The sequence below is a fragment of the Podarcis melisellensis genome (genome assembly GCF_964234715.1).
Source record: "Podarcis melisellensis genome assembly, chromosome: Z".
NCBI classification, from domain to species: Eukaryota; Metazoa; Chordata; class Lepidosauria; order Squamata; family Lacertidae; genus Podarcis; species Podarcis melisellensis.
The window spans coordinates 3,045,823-3,059,625 of NC_138547.1; the positions used below are offsets into that span (position 1 = coordinate 3,045,823).

Sequence of the window (13,803 nt, forward strand, 5' to 3'; positions counted from 1 at the left end):
ACTTCTTTGATCCGACAAAAGGCAAGTAAGAGGTGGTGTGAAAGAGGCATATAAAATTATGCATAGTGTGGAGAAAGTGGAAATAAAAAAGGTTTTTCTCACTCTCTCTTGTGGATATCCAATGAAGCTGAATGTTGGAAGGTTTAGCACAGATAAAAGTATTTCTTCACACATAGATATACTCCAGAACTCATTCACCCAAGTGATAGTAATGGCCTCCAACCTGAATGGCTTTAAAAGTGAGTTGGACACATTCATGGAGGAGGAGAGGCTTATCAGTGGCTGCTAGCCATAACAACTATGCTCAGACTGCACAGCTGGAGGCAGCAACGCTTCAGAATACCAGTGCTGGAGGCCATAGGGACTGAGGGCTCTTGTTGTGTTCGATTCAGATTGCAGGTTTCCCACAGGCGTCTGATCCGCTATTGTGAGAACAGGATGTGGGCTAGATGGGCCACTGGCTTGATCCAGTAGGCTCTTCTTTAGGTACTTTGAGAGCCCTTTCCCACCCAGCAGTGGCGCAACATCTATCCATCCCCTTTTGCAGAGAGAACTCTGGGACCCTCATTTGTATGGCAGGGCTTGTTCTTTTCATTCTTCTTGTATGAACACATTTAGCAATTTTTATGCTTTATGATGTGCTTGTTCTATGCATCTGATTCTTAAATGTTTGATACGTAAGTCAGTATTTTTAAATGATCTGTTAGCAGCCGCTTTGAGCATTGGGAGCAGGAGAGGTTTCTTAAGCCATGCGTCTGAGTGTCCCGATCACTCAGCCGGGGCTAGTCCTGGGGGAGCTAAGGGGCCATTTCTGCTTCTTTGTAGAGAATGTAGAAAAAGGGAGAAAAGTATCGTTTTAAAGCTGCTTGAGGACGGGGGGGGGGCATCGAACGCGTGGAGGCGAAGAAATCAAACCAGCTCGCGAAGCGCCTCAGCCAATTCCCTTCCAGGGCGCTGAGCCGCCGGCCAATGAGCGGGAAGATTTGGTGCTAGTGTCGCTGACGTCACAGACCGGAGTCCCAGCCAACTCTTTGGAACGTTCGGAAGATAACTTTTGTGTTCCTTCGGAACTTTGTGTAGCAATTTCGGGAGCAGCGATGGCGAATGAGCGCGGAAGTGATGGGCGCTCGCAGCCCGGCGGCAGCGCTACCGAGGGTCTGCCTCAGGCTTTCTTGCACAGCCTGCGGACCCTCTTCGACATCTTGGACGACCGCCGTCGAGGATACGTGCACTTGCGGGAGATCGAGTCCCGGTGGCTGCAGCAAGGGAGCGAAGCTGGGGAGTTGCCCCGCGGCGTCTTGGAAGGGCTGCGGCGAGCCGCCCCGGCCAGCGGCTACCTCACCTTCGAGCGGTTCGTGCTGGGCTTGAGATCCTCGCTCCTCAGCCCAGACAAAGGAGGCACCTCACCGGGCCCCGCGAACAAAGGCACCGGGCGCCCTGGCGCCCCTGCTCCGAAAAGCAGAGGAGAAGCGGAGAGGGGGTCCGGACGCGGCGCCAGCGAGTGCGCCTATCGGTCCCAGGAGAAGATCGCCAGCGCGCCGGCGGAATGCAAGAGAGCAGGTGAGGCGCAGGAGGCTAAAGCAGTGGCGTAGCGTGGGGGGGGGTGCAGGGGGGCTGGCCGCACCGGGCGCAACATCTGGGGGTTAGGGTTAGGGGGCGCAAATCCACGGGTTAGGGGACACAAATTACTTGCCTTGCCCCGGGTGCTGACAACCCACGCTACGCCACTGGGCTAAAGGGTCTCGCCCTCCCCGCAAAGACTGAGAACCCATGACTTTTAATTCGCGGGCACAGAAGTGCCTCTGAGCATGTGAAGAATCCCTTTCCCTCTTCACGTTGAGTTACTGCCCTAACAGAGAGCCGGTGTGGGTCTTGAGGTGGTAACAGACGGGCCATGGAGAAGAGCCCAGTTCAAATGCCCAGTTGGCTATGGGTGACTCTGTGGTGGGCGCGATATCTCAGCCTAGCGTACCTTGCAGGGCTGTTGTGAGGAGGGTAGGGTTGAGGTAGAAGGGAGAGTTCCGTGTGCCACTTTGGGCTCCGTAGAGGAAAGATGGGATAAGAATGTAGATTAATAAAGGAAGATACAGTGGTACCTCGGGTTAAGTACTTAATTCGTTCCAGAAATCCGGTCTTAACCTGAAACTGTTCTTAACCTGAAGCACCACTTTAGCTAATGGGGCCTCCTGCCACCGCCGGAGCACGATTTCTGTTCTCATCCTGAAGCAAAGTTCTTAACCCGAGGTAATATTTCTGGGTTAGCGGAGTCTGTAACCTGAAGCGTGTGTAACCCGAGGTACCACGGTAATGCATGCTTACCTTGCAGAATGTATACATGGGTCCAATGACACTTACCTGCTAGTATACTTTTTTGGTGGATCGCAGCCTTACTGCACAACCCTGTGCTTCTTGCCTACTGAGAAATGCATTTCCTGGAGCCTAAGGCACAGTCTACCTTCATTTTATCTTCACAAAAGCCCTGTGAGGTGAGCTAGGCAGAGAGATAGTGATTGGCCCAAAAGTGGGCTACTTTGAGGTTAGTGCATGGGTAGGCAAACTAAGGCCCGGGGGCCAGATCCGGCCCAATCGCCTTCTCAATGTGGCCCGTGGAGGGTCCGGGAATCAAGTGTGTATGTAAAATGTAGAATGTGCCCATTTATTTAAAATGCCTCTCCGGGTTACAGTGGTGCCCCGCAAGACGAATGCCTCGCAAGACGAAAAACTCGCTAGACGAAAGGGTTTTCCGTTTTTTGAGCTGCTTCGCAAGACGAATTTCCCTATGGGCTTGCTTCGCAAGACGAAAACGTCTTGCAAGTTTGTTTCCTTTTTCTTAACACCATTAATACAGTTGCGACTTGACTTTGAGGAGCAACTCATAGAACGCAGTGTACATAGTAGCCTTTTTTGAGGTTTTTAAAGACTTTGGTGATTTTTGAAGCTTTTCCAAAACTTCTTTTGCAGCCATTTAGTAAGTTAAGCTTTTAAAACTTTTTGGGGGGGTGGTGGATTTTGGGTTGGGGTGTTTGGAATTCAAGGACTTGGTGTTGGGGAGGGGTTTGCAAGAATCTGGAAGCTTGTGTGTTTTTTTCTGCATTTTTATGATTTTCTGTGACCATTGGGCCACTCTGCTGTTTTTTTACAAAAAATTCTGGATTTGAATTTCTGTGTGCTGGGTGGCTGGGGGAACAGTTGGGGAGGGGTTTGCAAGAATGTGGAAGCTTGTGGGTTTTTTCTGCATTTTTATGATTTTCTGTGACCATTGGGCCACTCTGCTGTTTTTTTACAAAAAATTCTGGATTTGAATTTCTGTGTGCTGGGTGGCCGGGGGAACAGTTGGGGAGGGGTTTGCAAGAATGTGGAAGCTTGTGGGTTTTTTCTGCATTTTTATGATTTTCTGTGACCATTGGGCCATTCTGCTGTTTTTTAAAAAAATTCTGGATTTGAATTTCTGTGTGCTGGGTGGCTGGGGGAACAGTTGGGGAGGGGTTTGCAAGAATCTGGAAGCTTGTGTTTTTTCCCCTGCATTTTTATGATTTTCTGTGACCATTGGGCCACTCTGCAGTTTTTAAAAAAAAATTCTGGGTTTGAATTTTGAAATGCTCTTTACAGTATGTGTGACTTTAAAGAGCACTTAATAAACTCTTGTTGTACCAAATTTGGCTTTGTTTGGACTTTTTTTGACCATAGGAACGCATTAATTGATTTTCAATGCATTCCTATGGGATTTCGTGCTTCGCAAGACGAAAAATTCGCTAGACGAAAAAATTCGTGGAACGAATTAATTTCGTCTTGCGAGGCACCACTGTATTTGTGGGGCTTGCCTGGTGTTTTTACGTGAGTAGAATGTGTCCTTTTATTTAAAATGCATCTCTGGGTTACTTGTGGGGCATAGGAATTCATTCATTTTTTTCCTTCAAAATATAGTCCGGCCCCCCACAAAGTCCGAGCGACAATGGACTGGCCCCCTGCTGAAAAAGTTTGCTGACCCCTGGGTTAGTGGGTATGGGTTTGCAGCCTAAGCCCCCTCCCCACACATTTACCAAACTGCTCTCTGTAGCACCTCCTTTAAGCATTGCACCTATTTCAGCTGCTCACCTAGGCTGCCTGCCACCTGCATCCCTTCCTCACCTGCCTGCTGCTCTATCCTCATGCTGTGGCTACTGTGGCCATACTGTTGGAAAATACAGTACAGTGGTACCTTGGGTTACATACGCTTCAGGTTACACACACTGCCAACCCAGAAATAGTGCTTCAGGTTAAGAACTTTGCTTCAGGATGAGAACAGAACTCGTGCAGCGGTGGTGCAGCAGCAGTGGGAGGCCCCATTAGCTAAAGTGGTGCTTCAGGTTGAGAACAGTTTCAGGTTAAGAATGGATCTCCAGAACAAATTAAGTTCTTAACCCGAGGTACCACTGTATAGAGAGAAATAAATGATAAAAAAGTAGCTATAGGGTTGCAGGCATACTTTCCTAAATTTTAGAGAAGGTTTGAGGGAACCCTAATTCCCCCTTCTCTCCTCCTGGTCTGGGGAGCGGGGGAGGGGAGACCCAGGATGGCTTTAATTGAACCACTTCCCCTTCTCTCCAATCTACAGCAACAAAAAGTGGTAGCGGTGGTATCCGAAAACTGGCAGGGCAGGCTCAGTATGAGAGCACCTCCAAGCTGGTTGCAGAAGTGCGGAGGCAGCCAAGAGGCCGTGGTGAGCACAGAAGACACACCATCACCAACGGTGTGGACTACAGCATGGTAAGAGAGCCCTTTCTTGTCACGCATTGGTTGGACGCAGAAGTATGGTGGGAGGCACCAGCTGGGAAACTCCCATGGAAGGAAGGCTCAGGGGCTGGAGATTGTTAGTGGGACAATGACGAGTGGTCGCAGAGACAAGCAGAAGGAGACTGGGAGTAGAAGGTGTTGGAAGCTGAAGAGGTAGCAGGGTTTAGTGAGCAGGGAGAGTCTGTGGCAGAGGGAAGTCTAGAAGCAGAGGCTGGAGAGGAGGGAAGCTAAGAACTCAGGTGGGTGAAGAAGCCAGGGGGTCTCCCCCTACTGCTGTGACAAACTCCCCACCGCTCTGGTCTCCTAGAACCAGAAGAGACATGAAAAGGGCAGAGCAGAGGTTCGCTGCACACAGGTGCAATCTCAGATTGCTGGGGGGAAGCCCCTGAGAGGAAGGGACTCAGAAGGCTGTGGGAAGGGAGGGATTTTCAGACATGGCAACTGATCCAGGGGGCAGGACCTACCGGGAATGAGATGCTCTGCTTGTTAGGCCTGACACTCTGCCATGTCTGTGAAGGTTGTGTTTTTGGCAACTCCAGTTTGCATGATGTGATTACTGCCAGCTTGCTCTTGTCAACTGGAGGAGCTCTGAAAACGCTGGAAGCAGTGACTTACTGGATGGGGGCCAGTACATTGAGACTGAATCCTGATAAGATGGAAGTGCTGTAGGTGGGAGGTTCCTATGTCCTGACATTAGGCACGTGGCCTGTTCTGGGAAGGGTTGCAGCACCCTGGAAGAACACATTCACAGTCTGAGAATGCTGTTGGATTCCATCTTGTCCCTAGAGTCTCAAGTGGTATCTTTGACTAGGAGTGCTTGTGCCCGGCTTAGGGATGGGATAGCCTGACCGCTCCTGTCTGGACTACTGCACAGTGCTGTATGCTGGGCTCCCTTTGAAGACAGTCCAGAAGCTGCAGCTTGTGCAAAATGCAGTTGCTAGGCTGGTAAATTGGCCAGCCTGATGGCACTGTGCGTAACTGGTCCCGAAAGTACCGTGTTTGCTTCCGGTGAGCTACCAGACCCAATTCAAAATTTAGTGCAAGCATATAAAGTCCTAAATGGCTTGAGGCGGCCTGGTTTTTATCTTACTGCTGACTTCAATTAGAGATAGCTGTGCTGCCTGGCGAGAACGAAATCTACTGCAGAAAGATAATGAGGCTGCTGGCTGCAAAAGGTCCCCCCCCCTCCTGCCACTCCAACCTTTGGGCATAAAGCCTTGTCCTTCTCACTGGTATGCTGAGCCCCCTGGTCAACAAACCTCATGGCAGCCTCAGATCTGTGGAACTCTCTTCCACTGGAGAATTGTGGCTTTTGAACTAAGGATTTGTTTGGGGCTGACATATAAACTGGAGTGGGAGATAATTTCAGTTATAGGGTTTTCTGTTCAAATCTCTCTTTGCTCTCTAGTTGAATACATGTGTGGATTTTAAAAGGGGGCAATATTGACCCCATGAGGAGGGCTGGGAATGAAAATAAGATTGGAGACCTGTCTCTGCCCCAGATTCTGAGGGGGGTGCCCTCTCACCCCTCTTCCATCAAATCGCCCCATCTGGAGAGCGCCTCCTGCGTGTTTAATGGCTGCCTGTTTGCTTCCAAGGAGCAGGAGGCATACATTACACATCCCTTGCTCTGATCAGCATTGATCTCCCTCGTGGGGTCCCTCATAGCTCATTGCAGCTAGGCTGATTGGGTGAGGGTGGGGGGAGACAGCTTCGCTCGCTGGCTTGTTTAGGTGGCTGGTTCTCCTTCCCTGCCCCCATCTTCTCTTCCCTTCCATCCCCCGGGGGAACCTTCGATCAGCTGCAGGCTCGATGCTCCCTTGCCAGCTTTGGGGATGCTGGCCTTTTCTACCCCCCTCCCCCCCCGTCGCCATGGCAATCACCCCCACCTCCACCCGAGGAGGCCATTCTGCTGCCGGTGGCTGACCAAGCTGGATGAGGGCTCTGGCTGCGTACAGCACCCTCGTCGTGCCTCTGGCCAGCAGCCTCCACAGTCCCAAAGCTCTGGACTTTTTCCTGTGGGTATGTCCTGCCTCACGTGGGTTTGGGAAGGCGGGTCCTTCGCCCTAGGTGCATGCAAATAATTTGAAAATCATCGTAATCTGGGGTTGCTGCCTTGAGGGATTTCTGGTATCGGTTCTGGATTTGGGGGACAGGATGGCAGAAGGAGGGAGGGAGGCGGTTTATTGATAAAGGATCAGGAACGCAGGAGGCTGCCTTATTCCCAGTCATGCTGTTGGTCCACCTACCTCAGTACTGCCTACACTGACTGGCAGCAGATCTGAAACTGCAGTCTCTTGCATGCAAGGCATGCTCTGGGTGTCCTTGCTGGCACCGGCTTTCCAGGGTTCCAGGCTTTGCCATCAATTTCCACTAGATCTTCTTCATCCAGAAATTGAACCTGGAAAGTCCTGCTGGCAGAAGGGTGTGGTCTACCTCTCCTGAAGGACTGCGGAATGACACCCTCCAGGTGTTTAGGATTACAGCATCTACATTGGCAAAGGGTGTAGGTAACCTCTAAAAATAAAGGCTGCTAGATATCATGGTGTATGCATGCATGCGATGTGAGGGAAAAGAGCAGCACAGTGTTCAATACAGCACTTCATGGGGCAGGAGGAAGGCGGCTTTCCTGTTTTCATTTAAAAATCAAGCTTGTAGTCCTCATGTTTGTAAATTTGTTTCAAGCTGAATATGTGGAAGGCAGGTGGCAGTGAGTGTTGGGAGAAAAGCACTTTAGAGCAAGTTTGGAGGTATGGTTTTCCTGCGCTAGACACAGGCTCTGCTCAACTTGAGTCTTTGGAACATGATTGGAAGCCAAGAGTAGGGGCTGTGAAATGTGGAACCCATGGCCCCACAGAGTTTTTAGCTGAAAAAGATGGGACTTGATTGAGTGGCGGCTGCTGTTTGTGTGTTGTTGCATTTCTCTTTCCTCCAGAATGGAAACTCAGTGTGGAAAAGAAAACATGAAAAGGCTAGGGGTCACTGTGGGGTGCTTGCTGGTGCAGGAAAACCCCCAGAAGCAGCAAACCAAGACTTGTTAGCAAGTTCTGAGATGTGTAGCTTAGAGTCCACTTCAGACATTATTCTGAAACAGGAATAAGAGGGGAAAGAGAAATCGGAGATGAACCCCTTTAAATTAATTTTTATTTTAATGCATTTATATCCCAGCTTTTTCTCCAAGGAGCTCAAGGCAGCATGCGTGGACTAGGACTAGCCGCCTAAGAAACAGTTTCTATCCAAATGCGATTTTGGTTTTAAACGCAGTGTAAGGGATGTGGGTTGCACTGTGGGTTAAACCACAGAGCCCAGGACTTGCCGATCGGAAGGTTGGTGGTTTGAATCCCCACGATGGGTGAGCTCCCGTTGCTCGGTTCCTGCTCCTGCCAACCTAGCCGTTCAAAAGCACGTCAAAGTGCAAGTAGATAAATAGGTACCACTCCGGCGGGAAGGTAAACGGCGTTTCCGTGCGCTACTCTAGTTCGCCAGAAGTGGCTTAGTCATGCTGGCCACACGACTCGGAAGCTGTACGCCGGCTCCCTCAGCCAATAAAGCGAGATGAGCGCCACAACCCCAGAGTCAGTCACGACTGGACCTAATGGTCAGGGGTCCCTTTACCTTTTAAGGTAGTCTCTGTGGGTGTATTTAATTATGGGGTATCAGAGTTTTTAGGGGGGTTAACCAGGCTGGGATAGCAGGCTTGTTGGTTTTTGAAAGTCTGATGTAGATTTTTTCAGTTTTGTGGTTCTGTATGGGACAATGACAATAAAGATTGTTGTATTGTATTGTGGTTCATCCCATCTCATTTAATCCCCGCGACAAACCTGTGAGGTAGGTTAGGCTGAGAGGCAGTGACTGGCCCAAGGTCACACCCAGTAGGGACTATGTACAGGATGTTTCCTCCCCCCTCCCCGCCAGTCCTACTATGGTGGCCTTTTTTGTGCGCAAGGACTCCCTGACTGCGCCTGGGGTTTGTGTCTTGGCAGCTGAAGCAGCTGAAGGAGCTGGAGAAAGAGAAGGACTTACTGCTGCAAGGGGTGGAGTTGGTGGAGAAGGTGCGCGAATGGTACCACCAGCAGATCCATGCTCTCCAGGAACGCCAGAAGCAGCTGAGCAGTGGCAGAGTGCACATCGTGAGTAACAGGTTGCTGCTGGGTTGTTTTTGTTTTTTTAAGCGAGTTTCCTCGCTTGCTCTCCAAGGAAGGAGAGCACAACTTCCAGAACCGTGTGGAATGGTCACACAGCTCTTATCGTCAGAAAATTCTTCCTGATGATGAGTCGGTGTATCCTTTTTTGCATTTCCCTTTGTGGCTTAGGGCCCTCGTATCTATGGGGCCGCCTCTCCTGGTCTGCCCCGCAGAGGACCTTAAGGTCCATGGATAACCATAGTTTAGAGGTCCCAGGCTCTAAGGAAGTCAGACTATCCTCCCCCAGGGCCTTCTCAGTGATGGCTCCAACCTGGTGGAATGCTCTGTCCCATGAGACCAGGGCCCTTCAGGATTTAACCTCCTTCCGTCGGGCCTGTAAGACAGAGCTATTCCGCCTGGCCTTCAATTTGAATTCAGCCTGATCTTTTATTTCCCTTCTCCCCCCGCCCTTTCCTTTTATGAAGATCACCCGCTCTGGGACCCCACAGCAAATTCTCCCCTGGCCTCCTCGCCGGACCAAGTAGGACCAATTCAGCCAGCTAGCCCTGGGGATTATCTAATGCTTACTTCCCCTAAATTGATTTTTGAATTTTATTGTTATTTATGTTTTTCTACTGTATTTTCTACTGCTTTTATAATTAAGTGTTTTAAGTTTGTTGTTAGCCGCCCTGAGTTTTCTGAACGGGAAAGGGCGGGGTATAAATAAATTATTATTATTATTATTATTGTTATTATTATTATCTATCTGGGGGTGCTGGCTGCAGGCATGAAGGAGCTATGGTGGAGTGCTCCTGTGGATTGACAGCTGGCCTGGCTGCTCTCTTATATTGATTTCTCCCCCCCCATCCCCCCCCCCCGGCTTTGTCTCACACAGGACTTGTTCGCAGATGGCACTCAGAGCCACCATCTCCTGCTCAAACTGCAAGCGCTGAATCACTACCTCAGTGAGCTATTGTCTCTTTCAGCAAAGGTGAGAGCTGCGGTACAGACAAGGGCCAAGGAAGTGGGAGTGGTGGGAATTGTTAGGTCCTGAGTGGGCTAGCAGAGGCTACTAACCATGAGGGCTATACTCTGCCTTCATACTCTGAGGCCGCAATGCTTCTGAACACCAGTATTTCTACATGGACAGCACTCAAAAATTCAGCCACTATTAAGGTAATTTGATCATTCCTGTCCGAGAGTAGGTCCTGAACCGTTGGTGGTACTGTATACAGGTGAAACTCAAAAAATTACAATATCATGGAAAAGTTCCTTTATTTCCGTAATACAACTTGAAAGGTGAAACTAATATATGAGATTGACTCGTGACATGCACAGCGAGATATGTCAAGCCTTGATTTGTTATCATTGCAATGATCACGGCGTACAGCTTATGAAAACCCCAAATTAACCATCTCAGAAAATTAGAATATTCAAGGAAATCAGCAAAACAAGGACTGCAAATAGAGCAAGATTGGACCTCTGAGAAGTAGAAGCACATCTCACTTTGCATGTTCATGAGTCAATCTCATACACTAGTTTCACCTTTTAAGTTGAATTAGTGAAATAATAAATAAGTTTTATGGCAGTCGCACAGAATTTGGCCACCCTTAGCGTAATCTCCAGATCCTTGTCCTCTACCAGGAGTTTTAGACATTGAACCCATTTGGAGATTTTTGTATAACAGGAGTGATAAATACCAAGTATATATCCCTGTAGAAACGGCCACGTAACCAGTGGCGTAGCGTGGGGGGTGCAGGGGGGGCCGGCCACACCGGGCGCAACATCTGGGGGTTAGGGTTAGGGGGCACAAATCCACGGGTTAGGGGGCGCAAATCCACGGGTTAGGGGGTGCAAATCCATGGGTTAGGGGGCGCAAATTACTTGCCTTGCCCCGGGTGCTGACAACCCACGCTACGCCACTGCACGTAACAAGACATGAGAGACAGTTTCTACCTCCATCAAGCCACAGGGACAGACTCGTTCCATGTATGGTTTACCCTTGAATCTGCCCTGCAATAAGGCAGATGGCAGCACGTTGAATCTAGCGAGGGTAAATGACAAATAATTTGCTGGGGTAAATCCTCTCCCATAACTTTTATTGCTGGGGGTTTATTCATCTCGCTCACGTGGCATTGCAGTTCCACATCCCAAATTCATTGGCGGTTTAATGCTCTAGCAAACATCACTGGGGGCATTCAGAGTGCTCCCCACTGGGTGACAACAAAGGAGAGGGCCTTTTCTGTTGTGGGAACCCTCAATCTGGACCCAGGCATAAGAGCACCCTCTTGGCCCTGTGGCTTCCAGTGACTGTGGAAGCAAAGCATAGCTGCCATGGTTAGTAGCCATCGATAGCTCAGTCTCATCCATGCATTTGTCCAATCCTCTTTTAAAGCCATCTAGGTTGACAGCCATCACTGCCTCTTGTGGGAGGGAGTTCCACAGTTTAACTGTGCTCTGTGTTAGTTAGACACGGGTGGCGCTTGGGTTAAACCACAGAGCCTAGGAATTGCTGATCAGGAGGTTGGCGGTTCGAATCCCCACGACAGGATGCGCTCCCATTGCTCGGTCCCTGCTCCTGCCAACCTAGCAGTCCGAAAGCATGAAATGCAAGTAGATAAATAGGTACCACTCCAGCGGGAAGGTAAATGGTGTTTCCGTGCGCTGCTCTGGTTCGCCAGAAGCAGCTTAGTCCTGCTGGCCACAAGACCCGGAAGCTATACGCCGGTTCCCTCAGCCAGTAAAGCGAGATGAGCACCGCAACCCCAGATTCGGCCACAACTGGACCTAATGGTCAGGAGTCCTTTGGTCAGGTGTCAGTCATAGAATTGTACAGTTGGGAGGTACCCAAGAGGACATGTAGTCCAACCCTCTACAATGCAGGAATCACATCTAAGTAATCCTTGACAGATCAAGGAGTCGCTTATAGACTTTCTTGTGTGTGAGAATGAGGGATGAAGTGCATTAAGAAAATGGTTGGTGGTTTGTCTTTTTGAGAGAGAGTGTAAAGCACATGCAGCCCTGGAACAAACCACTTTTCTTTGTCTCTAGCCACTGAACCCCAGTTTTGCAATGGGGCATGCTCCACCCTCTGCGCTCACGACCTCCCCTCCTCTCGTCGGATCTCAGCAGGCCTTCAACATGTTGAAGGAGCAGAACCGTCTGCTCACCATGGTGAGTCTGCTATTAAGTGCCAGTCCGTTTGAGTCACTGCCAGCCCACCTGTCCCCAGCCATGTTTTCTTCCCCTTCAAATTTTTTTATTCATTTTATAACACAAATAAACAACACAAACAGAAAAAAACAAACAATACAAACAAATTATTATCTTCTCATTTCCCCCCCTAAACATTGTTAGGTGAGCTTCCCCAAGTCCCCCCTATCTGATTTTCATTTTACCTCATCTTTAGCAACCTATATCATAATTTATAACCATTTTTTATCACACTTACTTTTACCATAAATACTATTTTAAAATACACTTTCTTCTACTTCTAACCCTACAGCCTATATCAACTTCCAAAGCTATTCTAAGATTTAAATATTAACATTTTTTTTCAAATATTCTTTAAACTTCTTCCAAGCTTCTTCCACCGTCTCTTCTCTCTGGTCTCGGAGTCTCCCAGTCAGTTCGGCAAGTTTCATATAGTCCATCATCGTCATCTGCCATTTTCGATAGTTGGTAAATCTGGTTTTGTCCAATTCTTCGCTAGTAATATTCTTGCAGCTGTTGTGGCATACAGAAAAGCAGTAATATCCCTTTTGGAGATTTCACCCCCCACTATACCAAGTAAAAAGGCTTCTGGTTTTTTAATAAATGTGTTTTTCAACACTTTTTTCAATTCATTATAAATCCTTTCCCAGACGTCTTTTAGCTTGGGGCACGTCCACCACATGTGGTAAAAGGTTCCTTCTTTTTCCTTACATTTCCAGCATTTATTATCATGAGTATGATACATTTTTGCTAACTTCACTGGTGTTAAGTACCATCTACACATCATTTTCATCAAATTTTCTCTTAATACACTACATGTTGTGAATTTAATTCCTTTTTCCCACAATTTCTCCCAGTCCACCATCATAATATTGTGCCCCACATCCCTGGCCCATTCAGTTATTACAGATTTCACCTGTCCCCAGCCATGTGGTGGCCTTAACTCTGCCTTTACCCTGCAGGAGGTGACAGACAAAAGTGAGCGGATCACCCAGCTGGAGCTGGAGAAGTCTGCTCTGATCAAGCAGCTGTTTGAAGCGCGTGCCCACAGCCACCACGAAAGCAACCTGCTGGACTCCACCTTCATCTAAGACCATCTGTGGACATTGTGCAGGGCTCAAGGGAGCCACCAGCCCTGGCTGCAAGCATCTGGCAGGATCCTGTGCAGCCGCAAACAAGGTGGCGACTTGCACCTTGCCCTCACCCCTGCACCATCTGGCCTTGGATCCCTTTTACCTTGTGGCCAAGGCCTGAAATCATGACATTGGGTGCAATTTACTCTCCTGACGGTTGGGCAAAGGAGCGTTGATGTGAAGGCCGGCATTGCTCCAGCCCAACCCATTCCAGGATCCAGATTTGGATTAGCTGCTGTGGTGTTTGGTGTTTTTATTTTAACTCCTGCCCTACGGCGCCATTCCACTGAGTGTGGATGGGGAATTGGGGCTTTCACTCCAGTATTGATGGTCCGACCCGTTTCCCATGGTTAGAAGTCTCTTCCTTGACGTGAGAAAGGAGATTAATGTTATTTATCTTTAGGATATCTGCAACTCGATTATCTTTAGGATATCTGCAACTCATTGACAAGCATTCCACATTGGGGGAACGGCATGTACTCCATGCTGGACCCAGCGGCAGAATGTATGCATTCACACACACCCCAGGGTGTTTGTGTGGGGCACCCCGCCAAGGGGGC

General features: G+C 49.0%; 1 protein-coding gene across 1 annotated transcript; it reads left to right on the forward strand.

The window, feature by feature from the left end:
• Nucleotides 1–1,040: 1,040 nt before the first annotated feature.
• Nucleotides 1,041–13,476, forward strand: SAPCD2 (suppressor APC domain containing 2). Its single transcript, XM_081896594.1, has 6 exons — nt 1,041–1,560; nt 4,595–4,746; nt 8,757–8,903; nt 9,793–9,888; nt 11,949–12,071; nt 13,073–13,476. Exons 1-6 carry the CDS (start codon nt 1,098–1,100, stop codon nt 13,199–13,201), a joined length of 1,110 nt encoding a protein of 369 aa, XP_081752720.1. The 5' UTR covers nt 1,041–1,097; the 3' UTR covers nt 13,202–13,476.
• Nucleotides 13,477–13,803: the final 327 nt, after the last annotated feature.

What these genes read in the sequence shown, in the direction of transcription:
- SAPCD2 (XM_081896594.1), top strand. Translation starts at nt 1,098, where the DNA reads ATGGCGAATGAGCGCGGAAGTGATGGGCGCTCGCAGCCCGGCGGCAGC. An exon ending in ACGGTGTGGACTACAGCATG is followed by an intron (nt 4,747 to 8,756) that starts GTAAGAGAGCCC and finishes GTGTCTTGGCAG; the next exon opens with CTGAAGCAGCTGAAGGAGCT. An exon ending in GCAGTGGCAGAGTGCACATC is followed by an intron (nt 8,904 to 9,792) that starts GTGAGTAACAGG and finishes TGTCTCACACAG; the next exon opens with GACTTGTTCGCAGATGGCAC.